Raw genomic sequence first — 23,663 nt, 5'->3', positions numbered from 1 at the left:
TGCACAAATTCAAATTTTCTTTGTTAAAATTCAAGATTTTTGGATCCACAGACTCCTACTGGTTTTGGGGTTGTTGTGATTTGGTCTCAGTAGGCAGGTTTTAAATGAACTGCTGTTTTTCCTAGACAAATAAATGAAAGAACCCATATCACTAAACCGTGTCTCTGCTACAGTGCAGAAATTGGGGTTCTCACGGAGAATGGCCAGGAAGTACTAGAAAATGAAATGGGTCTTTTTTTGTTTGTTTGTTTTGCAAACAATCTGCTTTTGAGGAGCAAAGACTCAGTTATTGTCCTTACTGAGGGTCGGTTTCCCATGGGATGGCGTCATTGTATATGAACAGAGAGCTGCTGGGGTTTCGCTGTCTTTCCTATGTGGTTAGCCAAAATTTGCACTTACTTCACTTCCAACAAAAAGATGGTTTTTCTAGCCATAGATACTTTCCCTCTTGATTATTTTCTAGTCTTGAAAACAAAATCTAGTCACTCATTCTGTGTAGTTTAGATATTAGGCATGAAAAGTATAGGAAGAAGTGATGTCCCTGCATGGTGGATTCTCATACAGAAAGATGATGGATGGTGCTTCCCAATGGAACACTGTTTTAGGATAGTCACACTTAATCGTGGAGAGAAATTCCTTCTGTGAATGACTATTTAAGTGGTTTGTTAACAAAGCGAGGAGGGAAAGGGACAAGAGAGGATATAAAGACAAACCACATGCCATACATGTATGAAAGTGTTACAATGACTTCTAACTTAGTAGTGATTTTTTTCAAAAAAAAAATCAAAGTTTTTTTAAGGGACTGCAGATTTAGAGGAAAAAACTATTTAAGATTACATTTCTTTCTTACTTATTGGGCACTAATTAAGAACTACAGAGATTAACATTGGGTATTACTTCTACCTCAATTCCCACTAACATTGAACAGTTTCATTTTGCCACCTAGTGGCTCTGGCTATATAAATATTTTATTGTGTTAAGATTAAAATAGACTAGTCGCATGTTTTTTCTCTGAAGACCCTTTTCTCTAGAGGCCTTAGTAATCAGTCAGAGCCCAAGGCGTCGAGCTGAGCAGTTTAAGAATTGGGTAGCCTAGAATCAAGTAAGACCAGGTTCTTAGAGATAGTAGAATTGTCTTTAGAAATGACACTTTATGGTAGGTGGTAGACAAATTCTTTTGAAATAATTTTATCGTATTTGCAATGAATCTCTCCTGGGTAATGCACAACAACATTTTGTCTTCCGGCTCTTTTATCTTGAAGTATCTTGAGAATTGCTTTGTAATGAGGAAATACATAAATATTCATTTTCCTATTGTGATATGATATATTACCAATGTCCTTTTACCAAAAGAACCCAGGCATGTAAATGATATAAATCAGAAACAGTGTTTAATGTATAGTGTCATTAAAGGTTGTCACATGAAGTATGTGTTCAATGAAATTTTAAAATTTTTTTATCTCTTGGGGCCTCATAATACTGATTTCAATGCCTAACACCCACTGATGGGGCCAATCAGGTGGGCAGTCAGGTACTCATCCAAGTCTATCAGAGAGTACTTTGGACTGTTTTGTGCTGTAGCTAGTTCCCAGTGCTCTTGTATGCCTGAGGCCAATAGCAAAGATGAGGCCCTCAGGTGAGGGAGCAGTGGCAGGCCACAAGAGCAAAGGAGAAATGTAAAGTGGTATATGGGGAAATAGGTAATACTTAAAGAATTCAGGCACAGAGAAAGGATTTAGGGAAAACCACTGCAACAAATCTGCATATTCATCAAGATTATATTCTAGATATTTCTGGTGTATGAGAAACCACTCCAAATTTTGTGGTATAAAATAACGATCTTTATAGAGCCATAGATTCTGTGGGCTAAGAATGTGAGTAGCGCATGACCAGAATGGTTAGTTTCTATTCCATCAGGCCTGGGGCAGTGGTTTGAAAAGCTGAACTAGCTGATGCTGGTGTATCCACCTAAGAGATGGCTGCCTCATTCACTTGTTTTGCTACCTATGTTAGGAGTGACTGGGAGACTGGGCTTAGCTGGGGCTGCAGGCCAGAGTATGTTTGCATGGCTTCTCTGAGGTAGTTGACCTCTGATATGGATGTCCAGTATTCCAGAAAATAAAGTGTAAGCTAAATGGCCTCATAATGTAACCTTGGAAATAGGGTGGAATTATTTCAACTACTAGTCCAAACATTTGCAAGGCTGGCCCCATTCCAGCCAAGGGAATATAGACAATGCGAGGTCTATCGAACAATTCCTGGCTATATCCTTAGTTTATTACAAGAGAGAGTCCTTATGAAATCTGTTGTTATTTATAAGATATAATAAGCTTGTTATGATTCCTTATTTATATGTTTTGATGAGTAAATTATTCCTATACATTCTGCATGCCTACTTCATCATAATCTTTGACTTTTAATGTTCAAACAAAGAGTGTTTAAATATTTAAAAAGAGTTATGGTGTTTTATTAATTAAATATTTATAGGCATGCAAATTCTTCTTAAAGACACAGTCTATATCTATATCTATATCTATATCTATATCTATATCTATATCTATATCTATATCATCTATCTGTCTATATATTCCCTATTTGGCCTAGAACTTGTAGTGATCCTGCCTTGGCCTCCCAAGTGCCAAATATATAGGCACGTACCATGGCACCTGCCTATGCAAGCCAATTTCATGACATAGACTAGAAATGAGTTCTGCTATGTTTCTGAACAATTAAGAACTGCATAACACCAGCAGCCCTCTCATGGGGAAAAAAAAATCTATTGCCTTTGCTATACTTGATAAATATTTAAATGCGAATGTGTCAACTAAATAAATTCAGAAAACATTTTCTGATTGCAATTAGCTTTTACCTCCTAGGTACCACAGAGAGAAAACATGAAATTAAAAAAATACCTCCTGAAAGACCAGAAACCCTTCCAAACAGAACAGAGGAGAAAGGTATGAGATCAGTTCTTCACTGGCACCTCTTGAACAGCAAGCAGTGAAGCCGTCATGGCGCTAATCCCAATTACCCACACAGTTTGCCTTTTCTTTGGAATGTGGTGGTTATGGGTTTGTTTTGATTGCTTCCAAACATCTCACTTTGAAAGAAATATGATCGGTTGTGTGGCACTTTCACAGGGACAGAGTTTTTCATCAAATCTAAACCAACCAGCCCAGTCATTGAACATATTAGGGCTTTTCCATGATGTGTCTACTATTGCCATCTTGCCTGTACCCCAAAGTTGGTGGTTTGTAAGTTCATCAAGGGCCTGCACATATCTGATGCTTTCTATCTAATCCCTCCACTTTTCTCAGTATCTTGTGGGGAGGGGTTCATGTACCATTGATAAGTGGTCTTGGTTTGCTGAAATTACCATTCAGACAAATGAAAGCCCTCATCTTTGGTCACTGCTGGGCCCTTGACTCTGGCTAATAGCATTACAGACACATATTCCTGGCCAGGAATATTGAGGGGGTGGAGGTTGGGGGGAATGGTCATACTGGGAAAAGCAACTCAGTCTCATAGTTGTCAGACAGAGTTTAGAAATTCCATTGGCAGAGAGGTCTCTTTAAGCCTCATGCAGCCAGGTTAACAGATGTGCTTGATTCCCATCACTCTGGGTGTCTTTCCCAAAGAAATCTGCATGCCGTGGAAGGGTTCCTTTTACTAGGTGGCCAAGTTTTGATTGATCACACATTTTTATGGGAAAGTGCTATGTTATTATGAACAGGAAGCCAAGCAAATTCCATTTTAAAAAGCAGTTATTTTGAAGTCACAAGAGAAATGCTAAATTAATGAATATAATTATCTGGAGGTGCTCCTTGGTGGCCTTGTGAAATTTTATTGCGGAATTTAATATTTCACATCAGCCTACTGAAAGTTTTGCCAACATTGCAAGCTGTTAAAGATCAATGCCTCTTTCTTTCTTGGTGAGCAGGTAAAATTTGAGTCATTAGAACCTCATTGTGAAGGCCAAGCTTGTGTTAGAGATTAGTGGGAAAAATTGCTATTCAGTGTGTGCCCCAATCAACAGCTCTTTGCTAAAAGCATGTGCTATGAAATAACTAAACACCTACCCTCTGTCCTCATGGAGGACTCTAATATCTGTACTCTAGCTAGGCTCATGATGAAGATACTTCATCCCTTGTCCCATACTGACTTCCTTACAGATGTGTGTATGAACAGCCATTCTCCTTGGCTGACCAAGTTGCCACACAGCCCTAAGTCTTCCTCTTAGTCCTTGTCCTATGCCACAGTGAATCAGGGAGGCAGAATCCCTAGTCAGAAGCAATAGACCCTTCAGGGAACCAGTGTCTGAGTCTTAGCATCCCTGTGATGAGAATCCATATCATGCCATAGTGCAAGTTACTGTCCCTGTAGCACAGCCAGGAAGTTAGCTCTCCTTAACATTTTAGCTTAGCCCCTCCTTTTCTGGCCCTAGTGTGCCAGAAACTGAGTTTATATAATTCCTGGTTTGGGTTTGTGTTCCTTTAGAAATACAGGAAGACAAACCCAGTGATACCTTCATAGTACCCTAGGAGGCACCGAAAGTTGTTGCCACATGGTCTCATGCCTGTGCTTGCCAATGAAAGGTATTCTGAAGACAAATACAGGAATTTTACCTGTGCTTCAATGACACACACACACACACACACACGGAAGTTCAGTGTTTATTAGTAAGAATGTGGGTTAATGCTTTTACTACCAAGACAAGGCTAGTTTGAGAATGGGAAAATTAAAACTGCCATTGAACATCACCCAATTTAACTACCATATCTAGATTCAAGCTCTTCCAAATAGTTCCTTGACTCCAGAAACTGACCCCACAATCTGAGAAGTCCCACTCTGTCTTTCAAGTTCAAAATCTGTGTAGAGATCCCTGAACAAGCTATTTCCTGAGCAGTGTCCTCTCTTATTGGCCGATGAGCTTCTTAGAAGTTTATCTGAGAAGTGTAAGGGCAACTCTTTCCCTATACCCAGTAGAAGATCATGTGGGCCATATAGTAAAACCTATCAACTATGGAATATCAGTTGTATGCCAGCACTGCACCGGATCTTAAGGAGATGTTTTATCCAGGCTTTAAAGGTTAAGTAGGAGCTTGCTTGGAGGTCAGTGGCAGAAGGACCAGCACTAGCAAAATCACAGGAAGAAGAGTTCTGACTCCTTCTAAGTTGGCTATAAATAAGTAGTGAGTGGTGCTCTCAAAAATGGCATCAATGTGTGTGTGTGTGTGTGTGTGTGTGTGTGTGTGTGTGTGTGTGTGTGTGTGTGTTTTAAATCAGGGAATAAGCAAGGTATATCTAAATTTTGTCACTGACATGAGGTCTGTCTGTTTTCTTCATGCTTGCTTCCTCAAAAAATGAACTAAAGAAAGACCAGAGAGAGAGCCAAAACTGGATTTACAGAAGCCTTCAGTTCCTGCCATCCCACCAAAAAAGCCTCGGCCACCTAAAACCAATTCTCTGAACAGACCTGGTGCGTTGCCCCCAAGAAGACCTGAGCGACCAGTGGGCCCACTGACACACACCAGGTACTGCTATGTTCTCACCAAGGCGGGTGGGCACGGAAATTGGCGAAGGGATGGGAACCAAGCTTTGTCTAAAGATTCCAGCCACTTTTTTTTCCAGTGAGAAAGTGGTTGCAAGGTGTTGGGGAGCAAGCATGGTGCAGGTTGTAGGATCAATAGATGAGAACTGGGCACATGCCATGTGGACCCTGCTCAAAGCCAGGGCATTTTCCTGAGGTTTGTCAGAACAAGGCCAGCTGCCTTACAGACTGGAGATGCAGGTGGTATACTCTCCTTCATCTCCTAGATGACTTTGCACATCTTTGCATACCTCGCTTATAGCTGTGTCTTCTAACTCTAGCTATTCTGTGGTCCCTTGAGCTATGCCCTAGGCTCTGTCTACTCTTCATAGCTTGGTATGGAGTACAAGAGCTGCATACCAGATTTTCCTGGGGCATGTGTCTCTGAATTCTAAGACCCTCAAAGACATGCCTGGCAACATGGCAATTTCTTCATTGTCAAGTTCTTTACTGGCTGTCTAATACATATGTTGGTATTCTAAAATCAGAGTTGGTATTGTGCATTATAGAATTGTACAGACAAGAAACTATTGAAATCTCTTTACTAGTTTTTACCTAGAACTTTCTACTATTGCATACCTGCATAATATATGTTGGTGTGCTACATCAGAGCAGGTCAGTCAGTAGCTTTGAGATCTTCACCTGTGTCTGTCAACATGCTAAAGTCTATTCTTATAAGCTGTTTGCATGGTAAGCATTGTGTGCAGCTTCCAAGGTCCTGTGTTGAAAGCAGGCAGTCCTTTAGGCTTGAATCTTAGTCCACTTCTTTGCAAATTGTTCTTGCTAACCTACCTTTCACCATCTATAAACTGAGAGAGACACTGAAATTCACCTAGATATAATATTCCAATATGTAACACGTGCTTATAAAGTAACAATATTTTCCTTGCTAACTATTAAACTGTGTAAACTGCAGTAAGACAATAGTGTTTACTTAACTTTTTTAAAAATGTGGTGGAACTCACATAACATACAATTTATCATCTTAACCATTTTAAATTCATGGTTTGAATTACGTATACTCACATCATTGTACAGTCATTTCTAGAAGTTTCCCCCTCTGGTATAAGTGCACCTCTATACCTATTAAACAGTGTCTCACCATTGCTGCCTTCCTGTAGTCCTAGAAGCGATTATTCTATTTCCTGACTCTATGATTTCGACGCTTAGTTAGTTGATATAAGTAGAATCAAAGTGCATGGCTGTTTTTACTTTGCACCATGTACTTCCTCAGTGTTCCTCTGTGTTGTCACACGGCCCATTTACTTACAATAAGAAGAGTAACAAGCGCCCTCCCAACACTGACCAAATAGAGACACTTCATGGCTTAGATGGCTGAGAGTTACAGAAAACATGTCTGTCTGTGGGAGGTAGTCTGCCCAGCTGAGCACAGAGCTATGGACATCTCTAGAGCAAGTAAATTAGCATTCTGTAGCTATTGTACCAAGGTTCAGTTGAACCACAGCCTCTGTGAAACGGCCCTTGTGAGAATGAATTGGATTATGACCTCCGATGTTCTGGTCAGGTTCCTATGTGTCATACCCTCTTCTAATGGATGGTAAAGAGCTCTTTGGGTGTGATGAGGCCACCTGAAAGTCCCAGTAACTTGAGCAACAGCCACATCAGTGCTGTGCTCATCCCAGAAGCTAATACACCAGAAGGAAAAGGTTATGCAAACAGAGAGAAGCTATAGAGAATATGAGCTATCCAAACAGATAGAAGATATCGAGCAAGAAAGATCACCTATCACGTTGTAGCTTGCAAAAGGACAGCCAAGGCCACACACTGCCAAATCCTGTTGGTGTTCAGGGGCTATACACATCTCAATATAGTCAATCCCATGTTCTAACATACTCCTGCTGCTTTTTATAATGATCTAATCAAACAAGCAGTGGTACTCTCACTACATCCTTGTCTTTGAAAGTTACCCTCAATACTGTGGTTATGGGATAGGTGAAGCTTTGCAAGCTAGAGGCAGCTTGTCATCCTCACTGTGCTAGCAGGCCCAAGAGGTCACATTTACCTCCTGCCTCTGCCTAGTTCTTCTTAGTCTCCAGTTCTCCAATCTACTTTGTGAGGTAGGAAGGTGGCTACCAAGGAGGGTGTACAAGGGCTTTCTTTCTCTCTCTCTCTCTCTCTCTCTCTCTCTCTCTCTCTCTCTCTCTCTCTCTCTCTGTCTATGTCTATCTCTGTCTCTCTCTGTGTCTCTGTCTCACTGTCTGTCTGTCTGTCTGTCTGTCTGTCTCTCTCTCTCTCTCTCTCTCTCTCTATATATATATATATATATATATATATATATATATATATATTAGTAGGAAACATAAATTCTTAACATTGTCCTGCCACCTGAGTAGGCTATAAAAAGATGGAGCTACTTTAACCCCTACTCACCCTGTGACTGCCAACCCCCCCAAGGCACCACTCTGAAAAGAAAAGGGTGGGGTGATGGGGGAAAGGCCCCATGTTTTTGCTTAACCCATTGAAAGGAGCGCATTGCCTTCCTTGACTCTGTGGTTCTCAAACTTGGGCAGACTCAAGAATCGCATAAACAAAACGGATTGTAGGACTCCATCCTGTGGTTCTGACTCAGTAGACCTGAAATAGACTTGGAAATTTGCATTTTGATTTCATTGTTGTTGTTGTTTTGGTTTGGTTTGGTTTTGGTCTTGGTTTTTGGTTTTGAGGCAAGGCCTCATGTAGCTCATGCTGTCCTTAAAGATGCTGTGAGTACAAGGATAACTTTGAACTTCTGATCCTCCTGCCTCCACATTCCTAGTGCTGGGATGATAAGCATGTGGCACCATACCTGGCTTATGTTGTGAACTGAACCAAGGGTTTGTGTATACTAGGGCAAGTACACTACCAAGTAAATGGTTTCCCCAGTACTGGAACTTGCATTTCTAAATAGTTTCCAGGTACTGCTGCTGCTGCTGCTGAAGTCTACACCCTCAGAACCACTATTTTAGGTTTTCCCAAGTTGTGTTGTTGCTCGCCCATCCTCCTCTGACCACCTCTAATGCACCTGCTGGTACAGCCTGATGTCTGTGCCATGTCCTCCTCTGGAAGTATTCTCTTATCTTTCACTATTGCTCTCTTCTTGAAATGTCTGACACCTCATGTTTACTGTGGCACTGGGGCTGATACTATGCCACTTGGGATGTACCCACCCACAGACTCCTTTACTGGATTTAAAGCAGATCAAGAGTGTGTTTCATCATTGCCACATGCCTTACAGTGTTGAGCATATGGTAGCGGCTTGTTTAACAAACACTTGTTGAATATCATAGTTGTTTAAGTGAGGGTGCCAGTGCTTATATTTTGTCCCATTTGCCTCTTCTGTGTTCCTTCTTAGCCTCTATACAAGCTCTTTATCATGTGTTCCTTATATTCAGAGTAGCCTAGTATTCCATGGATTTTAAGAAGCAAAATAATAATAATAATAGTAGTAGTAATAATAATAATAAAGAAAGAAAATCTCACTGCCCCTTAGTACTTAATACATGTTATACTTCTTGCTAAGTAGTTACATTAGAAAAGTGTGGCATATATTAGTTTGTAAAGTTGTTTTATACTGCCAAATTGTTTGTGGTAGAAGTGTGCCAACTGTAGTCAAGCAGTTCTGGGCCAGTGTCCCTCTACAGAAAGGGCAGTGTGCTGCATGAAACAAATCTTCACCAAGATTTACCTGACAAGCAGGCTAACAGCAGATGATTAAGCGAAAGGACACACAGTCCTTGTTGGCAGGTCTTACTGGACAAGGAAGCACTGTGGTGTCAGCTGCTGGGTCCAGTCTAGGGCTCTTCAGCAGCCAGCAAGCTGCTGCCATGTGGTACTTCCAGAAGAGGTTTCTGTCTTTCAAGAGGAGTAAGTCTTTCCGAGGGAAGGGATCTCCACGAAGGAGAAGCACATCAAGGGCCCACTGTATGCTGGGCACTGTTATGGATCTTCGGGAAGAGGAGGGCTCTAGTGTTCCTGTTCATTTCTCAAGAACTCTATTCAGGGACACCATCAGGGCACCATCAAAGAAGTTTGTGTCTAATCTGAAGAAATTGAAGCCCGCTGTGAGGGTGTGACAGTGACTGCCATCTTCCTCGGGTCTTTACATCCCTTAGCACTGGTAAGAATGGCCTTCTGATTTCTAGAATGTGAGTAGTTAATTTTAGGATGAAGAACTGCTTCAAAGATCATTCCCAGGGTTAACTTTAAAATGGTGAGCGCCAAGTCCAGTGGTGGCTCACATGTCATCATCCTGACACTTGGGAAACGGAGGTGAGACTATCATAAGTTTCAGGCCAGTTGGGATTCTGTAGTGAGACTCTAAAGTAAGGTGGGGGAGGGGAGGAATGCCAAAGAGACCAAAAAAAGTTCAATGATAATAAGAAAATTTTCCTAGGCTAAAAGTGTTGCCTCAGTTGTCCTCTGGACCTTGGGGATCCTTCAGTTTTTATTTCATGGTACTTTAAGCTGGCTTTGCCCACCTTATGCAACCTAACATGTAACAAAGGTGCTTGTGATCCAATAAACAATCTGTGTACCCTGTCGTGAAACTTCATATAAATCTCGGTTAATTTCCTCTAGCTACATCATGTGAATGTGTGTGTGTGTGCTTATACACGCAGTTATGTGCGGTTATAGGTTTAATAGTTTCTATTACCAACTTAATAACAATAAAAACAGATTCAGAAACCTCTGCTTGAAGAGAGCCTCAGACTCTGCAAAAGGGGCCCCCAAAGGAAAAACAAAACAACAACAAAAAGAATCTAAGGACTTGATGAAGAGAACCAGGTTGACATCTGCTCTAGAAACTGACTTTAGTAGATGGCAGAAAACCAGAAACCCGAGGAACGGGTGTTTGCCTCCAAGGAAGGGAAATAGAAGCAAGCCGGCTAGAGGCTAGACAAAAACAGGTTTGTCAGTCCTCCGCTGCCCTAAGACCTAATCAGTTTTCTTTTTCCTCTAAAGAATGAGGAAGCTCTGAGTTGAGAGGGGAAGACTGAGTTGCCTGCTGCCTGCTGCAAGCTCATGGGCACTGAGCGGAGGAAACAGGTAGTACCCTGAAGCATGAGGGATAGACATGCGGTTGCAGAAGCCAGGGAGGGGAGCACAGACACAAGGTGTTAGGGGCAAGGCAGAAGTGGGGAAAGTTGAGAGCTGAAAAGGGAGAACAGGAGTCTGTGGCCAGAGGAGAGACTAATGCTGTCTGTCTTAGAGAGGAGACTGCTATGGAGAGGAGTCTGTCCACAGGCCATGGTAGTGGATGGCTAAAGGTGAATGAAGGAAGCTTGTAAGCATTAGAGGGACCAGAAGAAGAAAAATCACCCAGGTGGCCATCACGGAGAGGGGATTAAGAAGATGACAAGAGAAGAGGAAGAAGGCTGGGCTTCTTTAAGATAGTATCCTCCCAGGTGGATCTCACTGTGTTGGGGGTGGGTGGGTTGTTGATGACAGGCTGAGATGCAGATTTAGCAGTTTGTTAGCAGATACTGTGGACTCCAGGGGATGATGGGACTTTTGAAAGACAGTGGTAGGTATGATCCTGATGTTTCAATGATAGGACTGCTTGACATAACCTTCAGGGTCTATCTGGTGTCTGGAAGCGCTAAGGTAACAACAGCCTTTACTCTGGCTTGTGACTGAGAGTGTGAGGTCAATGCAGACCTTTCAGTTAGTTGGTGGTGAATGTAGAGAAGTTGTTTATTAAGGCTCAGATCTCTCAGAGGATGCTGTCCATTGGCTTGGGATGTAAAGAGAAGTCATCCTAGAAGCTGGCCATGGGGTTGTGAGCAAGAAGTTGGGTAACCTCCCAAGCCAGTGCTACTTACTCTGTTGCTGTGGCCAAATACCTGACCAAAACAGAGTAAGACAGGAGGAACTTATTTGGCCTCATGGTTTGACAGGGCTATTCCATGATCATTTAGCACTAAGTGCTTAGGCAGAACATCTTGTCAACAAGAGTATTGGGTCAGAAAGCTATTCAGTTCCGGCGCCCAGAAAGCAGAAAGACTGGGATGGAGGCGAGAACATAAAATAACCTGCAAAGCACCCCTTCAGTGACTCATTTCCTCCAGGTAGACTCCATCTTTCCCCATTACCATAGGCTGCCCAAAAGAGCATTATCTTGTGGGAACTAAGTGTTCAACACATGAGCCTGTGGGGCACACGTCATTCTCAAACCATAACACTATGCAGTCTCCCTGTGGAGGACTAGAGGCTCTGGTGAGAGGATGATAGAACAGGATAGGACAATTCAGTGGCATTGCATTTTTCCCACTTGTAGTGATTTCAGGAGCCCTGGATCTTTGAGGAACATGGGCAATGAGTGATTGAAGGACTTTGGGACACTTTAGGTTGAGACAAAGATTAAGTAAGCATTTATGTACCAAATGTAAACTAAGTGCTTAGAGAAGGGTGTTTATGTCTCTTGAGACCAACTTAGCAGCATAGAAGTTAATATTTTTGTCAGATGGACTAATGCATCATGGTTGCTATGCGCCTGGACTCCGACTTAGCAGGAAAGAAGGCTCTGGATCCTGGTTGGCATGAGGTGTGTGTCTCTGTGTCTACCGAAGGAAAGCATCACCCTATTGCTGTAGAAGGATGCTCTGTGTGTTGGCCTGTAAGAGATGCGCCAGGGTGCTTAGGTCATTGCATTTGAATTACTGAAGTGCTTTCTTTCGAAACTCTGTAATGATACCTTAAGTAAGCCTTTTAATGCTTTCCTTCTTTTCTGCAAATTGGAATGAAGGCATGACTTTTAAAATATTATTTTGCAATTAATTTTAATTACGTTATGAATGTGTGTTTGGGTCAGGGTATGCTGGCTAGTTTTATGTCAATGTGACACAACTAGAGTCATTTTAGAGTAGGGAACCTAAGTTGAGAAAAATGTTCCCACCTGAAAACCTGTGATGCATTTTATTGTTTGATGATTGAGGTGGGAGGATACAGCTTACCATGTGCTGTGCTGACCCTGGACAGTTAGTCCAGAGTGGTATAAGAAAGGTGGATGAAAAAAGCCATGGGGAGCAAACCGCTAAATAGCACTCTTATGACCTCTGCTTTCGTACTTGCTGCCAGTTTCCTCTTCCAATTTCCCTGAATGATGGACTAAAAGCTGTAAGATGAAACAAACCCTTTCCTTTCCAAATTTCTAAGGTAGGATGTAGAAAAGTTTTCTGTGTTTTGATTTGAATTGTATGTGTATGGGTGTTTTGGTGGCATGTTTGTTTGTACACTATGAACATGCAGTGCCTGCAAGAAGCCAGAAGAGGGGCATTGGATACTCTGGGAATGAAGTTACAGAAGGTTGTCTTTTGCCATTTGGGTGCTGGGACTAGAGCTCAGGTCCTCTAGTGCTCTTAGCTTCTGAGTCATCCATCTCTCTCGAGTTTTGTGTGGAGAGTTTAAGCACACCACCGTATGCCAGACCCTAATTCCTGGCATAGAAATTTTATAGCTATCACCAAATCTGTTCGAATTCTCCCCTGTCCTTTGAATGAATTCACTGTATGAGTTTTTTGTTTTTTGTTTTTTTAAATATAGTAGAAAGCAGGTCATGTTCTGGATCCCCTGAGGATCCCTCAGACAGTAGACCAGAAGACCACCAGGGATTATAAACATATAGTTACTTCCGACAGTGACACTGTCAGGAGGAGGAGTCTGGGAATGGAGGGATGGCAGTGAATGTATGATGCAGAGAAATACCGGCAGGTTCAAGGAAAGCCTCTTGTACTGTAGGTATGCTTACATTGGTATAGGCTGGATGTCATTGGTACATGTTCTCTCTCTCCCTCTCTCCCTCTCTGTCTCTCTCTCTCTCTGTGTCTCTGTGTCTCTCTGTGTCTCTCTGTCCCTCTCTCCCTCTCTCTCTCTCTCCCTCTCTCCCTCTCTCCCTCTCTCTCCCTCTCTCTCTCTCTCTCCCTCTCTCCCCCCCTCTCTCTCTCCCTCTCTCTCCCTCCCTCCCTCCCTCCCTCCCCCTCTCTCTCTTTCTCTCTCCATATAACAGTGAAATGTATTTGCTGTAGCAAAACCTAGCAGTAGTTGACAGGGTTTTGCCCCGACTGAGTCACACTGATTTTCCTGCCACTGGGTGGTCAGAAGAAGGCAGTGAGCCACTAGGAAGCATCATCACCTCACAGTGCCATTTGCTCTCCAGCCTGCTTATCCAACAGCTATTTTCTTCCTAATGCATTTCCTCTAAGTGGCACCCTACAAACTGTTCTCACAGTTGCACAACGATGAGTTCTCTCTCCCTCTGACAATGACAAGGATCTGGGCTCGGCTTCTTTCCGGCCTGTTGCTTGCCTTTGAAACACCAGGATGGGGTCTTATACATGAAGCCTGCCATTTTGCCCTTCTGGGGTCACTGGGCTTGTTATGCCCTCTCTGGGATCTCGAGAGAGGTTGCCTACTTCCAGGCGTCCTTACAGAGCCTGCACAAAGAATTGAGATTAGGAGAGAGAGTGCATGAGAAATGCCCTATCACCTTCCGACATGCCTTCACCTTCTATAAATAGCAGAGCTTGTTTGTGCTCATCTGGGTGAAGACATGCATTGCAAGGAGAGAGCTGCTAGGGAAATCGCTCTGGGGTTTGGTGTCCCTGGCATTAATTGGGAATTCCCATACTTCGATGGGACTACTTTTTCAATCCCAAAGTCTGTGGTGCCTAGGATATGTTTTGTCTATAAGGTGGGTATGTGGAAACTCTTAAGATCTCATCAGGGCATTTGGATGAATGTTTCTGGGAATGGACAAGAAGCTGTTCCTTTGACGAACAAAGGAAGCCTGTTTTGTCCCTTCTTTATGGAATGGCCATCTCCAGGGCTTGCTATATTGTGGGGCAGAGTGCTACTGGAGGATGCGTTCCACATTTGCTGTCTTCATACATGTAAGTCACCTTTTAGTTGCTAATCTGAGAGAAAGAAAACTCCCCTGAGGAATAAAAGATACAATTGTGGAGGCTCCTTTGTATTATTGCCATCTCATGCATGATAGAAAAAGACAGAGCTAGACACCAGGAATCTCCCATCTGCTTCCTGCTCTGCTATCAGTCAGCTTCTTGGCCTTGGACACATTCCTTCTACCCTGTGATCACAGGAACAAGCAAGCCTGTAATGAAGTGGGAAATTGAGCTGGGTGTTCCCTGCCCAATGTTCACAGTCAAAGCTGAGGTCTGAGATATGAAGCAGGGAGCAAGGAGAGGAGGGGAAATGAGTTCACTTGCTGTCCTAGTTTGCTTTCTGTTGCTATAACACTGAACAAGGTCAACTTGAGGAGGAACGAGTTTATTTGGCTTAAAGGTCCATCATGAAGGGAAGCCCAGGCAGGAACCGGGAGGCAGGAACTATAGCAGAGATCAAAAGAATGCTGCTTACTGGCTTGCCTCCCAGTGCTCACTCACCTTCCTTTCTTACAGCATCCAGGACCACCTGCCCATAGGTGGTCCTGACTATAGCGAGCCACCCCCCTCCCATCAATTGTTAATTGAGGAAATCCCTCCACAGATTTGCCTGCAGGCCAATCTGATGAAGACAGTTCCACAGTTGAGATCCCCTCTTCCTGGGTATGTCTAGGTTTGTGTCAGGTTGAGATAAACTAACCAGCTTTTAGACCTTAGGGGCATCACTGGACCGAGATGTTGTCAGGATGAGTGAGGAGTATGTACAGGTTTTACACTAGGAAGGGATAATGGATAAGATTTCCTGGTTGGAAGAAAGAACAAAGAGAGGGTAACTCAAGCAGTTTCTCTGTGATCTCACATTTGATGGGTGTAGCCATCTGTATGAAGTACCAGCTCCCAGGTGGAATGAGAGGTAGTGACAATTAGAAGACTCATCCTGTGTGCCTTAGTAGTTGCCTGCACTTGGGAAACAGGGCTTTTAAAGGTATTCAATTCCTTCTCAACTCTCCCCACTACCTCATAATATTTTTAGCTATCTAAAGCTGAAAGATGTGCATCATGGTAGCATATCGTTTTGAGGATTGAGGGCTGCTAATGCAGTCACCATACAAACTTAGAATCTTGGTCTGTGGGAACTGCTCTTTCTTGCTTCATCCCCACATAGCTCTAGAGGATTGGTGTCTGCTTGGTAGCTTTCTGTCATACTGCTGGTAATGCTGTCATAGATTTGTTAGTGTGCTCCTTTTGGCTTTCTTTGCACTTCAGTGCCGTTTCCATCCCACATGCCTTGGCTTAACTGTCCCAGCTTGGGCTAAATTAGGCCATGCCACTGGCTGAGTTCATGTTCTCAAGGGTTGCACACTGTTGTGCATCTTCCACATCTTCCTCTATACATGAGCCCTGTTATGTCCCAGATCCAAAGGGGATGAGTGGGTCGTACTGAGTACATTTTTTATTATTGGTCCTTCTTAACTTGGGAAACAATAACTATCTACCCAGCTGGGAGTGAACTAGGGTGACACAGACGGCCTGATGTGATTGATGACCTGCTGTCCACAAGACCAGATTCTCTGCTAGGAAGACCAAGAGGATGAATAATAAAACAGCTTTAGTGGCTCCACCGGGCTCAGAATTTCAAGGTTATTCTTGACTATATAGAAAGTTCTAAGCCAACCTGGGCTACATGAGATCCTATGTCAAAAATAAGTGAGTGAATAAGTAAGTCGTCTTAAAGAAGTGCTCTTGATCTCTGCAATTAGACTTAGCAGATCCAAATCTAGATCCTGTCACTTTAGTACTTTGGTGACTTTAAATTGGCAAGTGACTTAGCCTCACTTAGCCTCAGTTCCTTTTGCCATATAATGAAAAGCAAGATATCATAAGGGGAGTTCCTCAGGAATCAGACCGTTCCTGTAGAGTGTGAAGATGTGTGTGTGTATGATCACTCCCATGATCATAGAAGCGGGACTGAGAAGAGGGAAAGTTAAGTTGTGCTTCTGGCTCAGCAAGTATCTGTGAGATCCACGAGGAGCTCTGTAGCTACAATAGCCCAGTTGAGTTGTCCCATGTTGGCTAATGAGGCTCTGTAGCCAAGGCTATCTCTAGAAGAACTGAAAGCTGGAAACTGCCCATGACAGCACTCTTAGTAGTAGGGGTGACCACCCTACTACTGCAAGGGACCCTCAAGGCATAGTGAATGGCTTCCTGACAGGTAGTGGAGGTGGAATGCTTCATGCATGAAGGATTCTGGCTCAGTACATAGCAGGTAATTGTCATTGCACAAGCAGTAGCTGCTGCTGTTATTTTCATGGGACCTTAGGACCTATTTTCTCCCTGCTCAGACCCCTGTCTGTTGGAAAGCAAGGGGACCTCTGTGATACCTAGTTACCTGTCAAGCAAGGGTCAAACTAAAACTTCCAAGAAAAATATATGAGAATAGAATCATTTTGATTTCAAATTTGAATTTCTTTTTAACTCCATATTTTCTTTTCATTTTTATTAGTCCCTTGGGAATGTTGTACAGTGTGTTTTGATTATATTTATTCACTTCCCTCCTTAACTCTTCTCAGATCCATCTCCCTTCTCTATTCCATTTTGTGCCCCATGGTTTTTGACCCATTAAGTCCAGTTTGTGCTGCTCATATACTCTTGGATGAGTGACCTCCCACTGGAGTGTGGTCAACCTACCAGGGGCCACACTCGTAAAGAAAGCTGACTCATCCTCTCCTAGAAGCTATCAAGTGCCAACAACTGCTCAGCTAGGGGTGGGGCTTCATGCCCAACTAACCCTCCTTGCTAGGATTTGGTTTGGCTTGAGTCTCACACATATTATCACAACAGCTGTGAGTTTACATATGTGCCTGCCCTGCTATGCCAGGAAAACACTGTTCCCTTGTAGTCATCCACCACCTCTGGATCTTACAACCTTTCTGTACCCTCTTCCACAAGGGACCCTTAGAAGGAAGAAGTGTGAGCCTGGCAGCCTTGTTCTTTGGGTAGATGGTGCTATGGATAGCCAACCTTCTCCTGGGTTCTCCTTTTATTTAATTGTTGTAGGAATAGAAACTTAACAGAAGGGGGCTGGTGAGATGGCTCAGTGGGTAAGAGCACCCGACTGCTCTTCCGAAGGTCCAGAGTTCAAATCCCAGCAACCACATGGTGGCTCACAACCATCCGTAACGAGATCTGGCGCCCTCTTCTGGAGTGTCTGAAGACAGCTACAGTGTACTTACATATAATAAATAAATAAATCTTTAAAAAAAAAAAAAGAAACTTAACAGAAGAAAAAACTCTGACAGGAGCCAGTAAATGATAAAAGGGTAAGCTCTTTTTCTCTTCTTCTTTAGAGTTCAGTAACACCCTTTCTGAAAAAAATAATGGTATCCTTGTATTGAACAGACTGTGGCAGAATGGAGACCATAGAGCTGCAGCCTCATTGGGTGTCAGCCACTATAGACATGTGCTTCAGTAAATTTCAGAAATTCTTCTATTTTTCAGAACTGAAATTCATTAGCATTGTTGTAAAGAAGCTATAAATATAGTGAAAGGCATTTACAAATAGACATTGTAAAATGCTTACACACCCACAGTCTGAGCACTGTCAAAACACCAGCTGCAGCTTCCCTACTTGGAAGGATCAGAACTTTTTTTAAACTACACCTACTGTGTTTTCAAAATAGGTTTGCTTCTGGCCCTAGATAGAAGAGCATTTCAACTAAAGCCTGTGTCTAGCTCTTGGCATGAGGGATCAGAAAGCTCAATTGGAAGGAAGAGCCAGTATCCCTGCCTCCTTATACAAGTGTGGTCTGTGTTCTAGAATCTGGGGAAGAGTCACTTGGGAATGGAGTTTCTATTTCTTTGGGGTGTTTCCTCATGCTTTAGCCTATAGAGCCTGCAGATGAATCTCAGAAACATAATACTATCTGTCCCCTTAGGCAGAAGTCCTCCCTGGCAAGAGTTCACTACATATCATACCAAATGGTATTTGAAAAGAAGCCACCCTGACCACTAGAACATAATATCTTTTTTTCTTTTTATCAAACCATCAGAATGGAGGTCCTAAAACTGGGGATAGAGCCTCTAGTTGCTATATGCAAACTGCAAAGGAATTTTTCATTTGTGATTTACTCTATATTTCTAGTGGTTATGAACCCCAAATAACCTTTACAGCAAAAGTTCCCCGTTGCTGACCTCTGTGTTCTGCTCTTTAGGCTTCATGTTGTATTCATTTTCTCAGGTTTCTGTAACAAAATACTATAGGCTGACTAGTATAAACAATAAGGCATTTATCTTATTATAGTTGTAGAAGGCACTAGGTACTAGGAGGAAGACATGATAGGATTTTCTTCTATATGGCCTAGAGAACTGGCGTAGTAGTTTAAAACCACTGACTTCTCCTCCAAAGGACCCAAGTTCAAATCCCAGTGCTCATGTCAGACAGCTCAGAACTGCCTGTCACTCCAGCTCTACAGGATCTTACACCATCTTCTGGCCTCTATGGGAATACACACATATCCAGTAGCTACTCACACAATTATACACATATACACACATAAATATAAATAAACATTTAAAATTTCTCTTTTGAATAATAAGTAAGGATCTCTAGGTTTATACATTATCAAATATTGTGACGGGTGCAGGAATAGAGATGTGGCCTGCAAGAACCAAGAGAAAACAAAAGATGGGTCTCTGAATGCTAAAGGGTGAGTCACTTTTACTCCAGTGGAGTAGGAAGGGACATCATTCCAAACCTTGAGACATGGAGATTTGAAGGCAAAGGAGAGGGTAAAAGTCTGAGAGTTTGAGGACAACTCATAGGACCATCTTCCCCGTGACTCCTGTTGTAATTTCGAACATTGCTAATGTTTAAATAAGGGACCAAGAGGGGGACATGGAAGGAGTTAGAGAAAGTACAAGAGGGAAGGGGGAATGATGTCCATGTAATACTCACATATAGGCTTCTTAATAAAAAATAAAACAACAAAATCAACTCCACAATGTAAAGAGATTCAACTGTCTGTTGCTTAATAATTAGCCTTACATCCTGTTTTAATAATTATAATGAAAATAGGAAAAGTAAGAGAAATCTTGATGGTCCCTTGGTGGGGGGGGGGTTGTAATCCTGCCCAAACTAGCTCTGCAGTCATGCTGATGAAGCACAACGTTTAGGAGAGATTAAGTAACCTGGCCGAGATCATACAGGCAATTAGAAGTGAGTTCAGATGTAGTACTCCACATGTATGGATATGCTCTGAGTGCTTGTGGATGTCAGAGGAGGTAACATTGGATCCCCTAAAATTGGAGTTATGGATGGTTTGAGCCAAGGTGTGGGTCATGGGAACCAAATCCAGTCCTTTACAACAGCAGTAAGTCCTCTTAAATGCTAAGCCATCTCTCCAGCCCTATAATAAATGCAAAATGTAAATAAAAGACAAGATTAGAGAGATGGCTCAGCACTTAGGTGTACCTGCTATTCTTTCAGAGGGCCTGAGTTCAGTTCCCAGCACCCATGTTAGGTGGCTCACAATTGCCTAAATCTCCAGCTCCAGGCAATCCGATGGTATCCTTGGGTTCCTACACATACATAGCATAAACTCACACAGACAAACACACATGTGAATAAAAAGTAAAATAAATCTTAATCATTGGAAGGGAAAAAATCCCCTATAAGCTTTTTCTGAAGATAAATATAATTCACATTTAAAAAAAAAAACCCTTGCCCATATTTTTTCTTTGTATGATTCAGCTTGTTTTTGTCAATCTTACCCAGGTGCCATCCTATAGAATATCATAAAGCTTTATGACTCGGGGAAAATGCATCTATTGTACAGATGTATAAGACATTCCCAGCCAGGCGTAGTGACACACGCCTTTAATCCCAGCACTGGGGAGGCAGATGCAGGCGGATTTCTGAGTTGGAGGCCAGCCTGGTCTACAGAGTGAGTTCCAGGACAGCCAGGGCTATACAGAGAAACCCTGTCTCAGAAAAAAAAAGAAAGAAAGAAAGAAAGAAAGAAAGAAAGAAAGAAAGAAAGAAAGAAAGAAAGGAAGGAAGGAAGAAAGAAAGAAAGACATTCCCATTTCAGAAAATTTGGCCACTGCTCCTGGATTCCATGGGTATTTTTTAGGTACTGCACTAGGTGATGAAAATCACTCATCAGACTTCCCAGGAATAACTACCATAAATATTCTTCCAATCTTAAGAAACAGAATCCCTCTTCCCACCACCTAAGGGAGGCGTGTGGGTGTATGCATATTGCTGCACATTGCTGTGTGTGTCACTGCTCACCTGCCTTTGCTCTCTCCATTGTAATATAAGCATTTGTTCTGGTCAGAATAAACCTGTTTGTAAGTGCCATTTAAATGCCTCATGAAAGCCCATTAAATGTCACAGTCTATTCAAATGTTTCCCTAGGTGTAAAATATCCCATTGGTGGGATTTTTTTTTCAGTTTTTCTTCATTGTAAACAATTACAACAATGCATGGAACCCATTTATTGCAGACTGTTTCTGTGACTCAGAACTGGCTTTCATGCACATGAAGACTTAAAATCTATACCTTTCATCTTAAAACTTAATTTTAATTTTAACTTAAAACAATTACTTTTATCCTGTGCTATTCCTCAGAGGATCTGAGTATTTTTCAAAATTTCATGGTATGGCAGGTGAACTATCTAAGTTGGGAACACAAAGAAAACACCCTGTACAATCTCACTTCCATGTGGAGTTTGAAAGTGTCATGTTCTTAGGAGTAGAAAAGGGTTACCAGCAGCTGGTGGAGTGCTGGATGGGCAGAGGAGACAAAAGGGACAGTTAGTTAGATAAGAGGAATAAGACTTGGTGATTTGTCACACAATATGGTAATGACAACAATAATGTGTTGTATATTTCAAAACAACTAAAAGAAAGGATGGTTAGGTGTTTTTACCACAAAGAGATAATAAATATTTGAGGTGATAGATATGCTAACTGACCTGATTTGATCAGCCTGTGTGGATACACGTATTAAAACATCACATTGCACCTTTTAAATATAAACAATTACTGTTTGCCTGTAAAAAGTGTTGATTTCATTTTATTTAGTTTTTCTTTATATATTTTGATCACATTTTCTACCTCTCCAACTTAAAAATAAAGTTTTTTTTTTAAGTAAGTTTATTGGGTAGGGAAAGAAGGGATGGGAGGAGTTGGGGAAGAGGAAAGAACTTGACAAAATATGTTATATGGCATATTAAAAAATAAATCATAAGGGAATATACCTACAATCATATTTCAATTGTTGCTGGGTTTGAGTGGTAATAATGTGATAATAAATGTTATACCTGTCTGTAAAAAAATCATCTTAAAAATTTAAATCACTACAGTGATTTATTGCTCATTCAGTAAAGTGCCTGTGTGCAAGCAAGAGGACCTGAGCTCAAACCCCCAGGACCCATGTAAAACCTGAGCAGTGGTATGTGTATCTTTAATTCCAGTGCCAAGGAAACAAACTGGGAAATCCCTGGAACTCACTGGCTAATCAGTTTAGCTGACTTGATGAGCTCCAGGTTCAGTGGGAGGTGTTGGGTGTGGTGGCACGTGCCTTTAATCCTAGCATTCAGGAGGCAGAGCCAAGCATATGTCTGTGAGCTACAGGTCATTCAGGGCTACATAGTGAGACTCCGTCTCCAAATAAAAACATGAATGAATAAATGGACAAATAAATAAATCTGAAGTGATCTAGGAAGATACCCAATATCATCAACCTCCATGGGCACATATCCACACATGCATGCATAACACACATATACACCCACACATATGCATATATGCATGCTTCCCACAAATATGTAAAATAAACTAAAAGGCTGAAAGCTATATCCAAAAGAAAAACAAATGTATATAAAAGAATAAAATGGTCAAGGCTTCTAATAACAGGGAAGTAAGATATCCTGAGCACATTATGGGCAATAGAGTCATCTTCAGTCCCTTAAGATGGACTCTCATTTGATGAACTTCTGGTGTTCACTCAAAAGAAGTACACAGCAGCTCCAAGATTGACATTAATCAAGATACATCATGAAACCACCTGTTCTGAAGCAGCCACGTTTTGAGGTCCCTGTGATTAATGAAGACGCAAACATCATCAACAGCTCCACCCACCACCCCCTACTCCCCCTCCCCCACTCATGTACCTCTCACCTACCCATAAGAATGGCAAACCATTCTGCCTCTTGGTGGCTTTCAGAAGCCTCCCTTCAAGGATACCAAAAGCCAAGTGTGTTCAGTTTCTTTAAATACACTGATATAATATTAGTAGATAACTTACTCCATGCCCCCCTGACCTTTGAATTGCCTTTGTTAGTTACTTATAATAATGCTTCAGTGTAAACAACTTGCTATGGTGTTATATTGTATTCCTTTTTAATTATTTTATTTATTTACATTCCATCCATTGCTCCCTCCTCTCCTGCTCCTCCCCACAGTTCCGTATCCCATTCCACTGAGGCCAGATAAGGCAGTCCTTTGCTACATATGTGCCGGGGGCCTCAGACCAGCCCATGTATGCTGCCTGGTTGGTGGCTCAATCTCTGGGAGCTCCCAGAAGTCCAGGTTAGTTGAGACTGCTGGTCTTCCTGTGGGGTTGTCCTCCTCCTCAGCTTCTTCCAGCTTTCCCCTAATTCAAGCACAAAGGTCCCGGACTTCAGCACAATGGTTGCGTGTAAGTATCTGCCTCTGTCTCAGACAGCTGCTGGTAGGGCCTCTCAGAGGATAGCCATGCTAGGCTTCTGTCTGTAAGCACACCATAGCATCAGTAATAGTGTCAGGCCTTGGCGCGCCCCCCCCCACCCCGCCCGCAATATGAGATGAATCCCAAGTTGGGCTGGTCACTGGACAGTCCTTCCTTCAGTCTCTGCTCCATTCACCACCACCACCACCACCACCCCCCCACCCCCCGCATTTCTTTTAGACAGGAACAATTCTGGGTCAGAAAATTAGACTGTGAGTTGGTAACCCAGTCCCTCGTGCATCAAAGGACAACTCTAAACTCCCTGGAGCCTCCAGTCTCTTGATGGTTAGGTGCATCATCTCTGAAAGAACACAGACCTGGAAGTCCTCTACTGTATGTGTGTTGGGGACCACATATCAGCTGGTATATGCTGCCTGGTTGGTGGTCCAATGTTTGAGAG

At 42.3% G+C, this 23,663-nt stretch overlaps 1 protein-coding gene across 6 annotated transcripts in view; it reads left to right on the top strand.

The window, feature by feature from the left end:
- Positions 1–23,663, top strand: part of Sh3kbp1 (SH3 domain containing kinase binding protein 1) — a 358,871-nt gene that overhangs the window by 297,423 nt on the left and 37,785 nt on the right. For all 6 annotated transcript variants that reach the window (XM_029473429.2, XM_029473430.2, XM_029473431.2 and 3 more), the window contains 2 exons: positions 2,877–2,957; positions 5,375–5,534. In XM_029473429.2, the coding sequence (XP_029329289.1) occupies positions 2,877–2,957; positions 5,375–5,534 (241 nt within the window). The remainder of the gene's footprint in view (positions 1–2,876; positions 2,958–5,374; positions 5,535–23,663) is intronic.

This window comes from Mus caroli, unplaced genomic scaffold, assembly GCF_978045245.1.
Source record: "Mus caroli unplaced genomic scaffold, Mus_caroli_1 scaffold_5, whole genome shotgun sequence".
NCBI lineage: Eukaryota > Metazoa > Chordata > Mammalia > Rodentia > Muridae > Mus > Mus caroli.
Note: the sequence above shows the minus strand (reverse complement) of the source record. Positions and strands in the feature narration are given on the sequence as shown.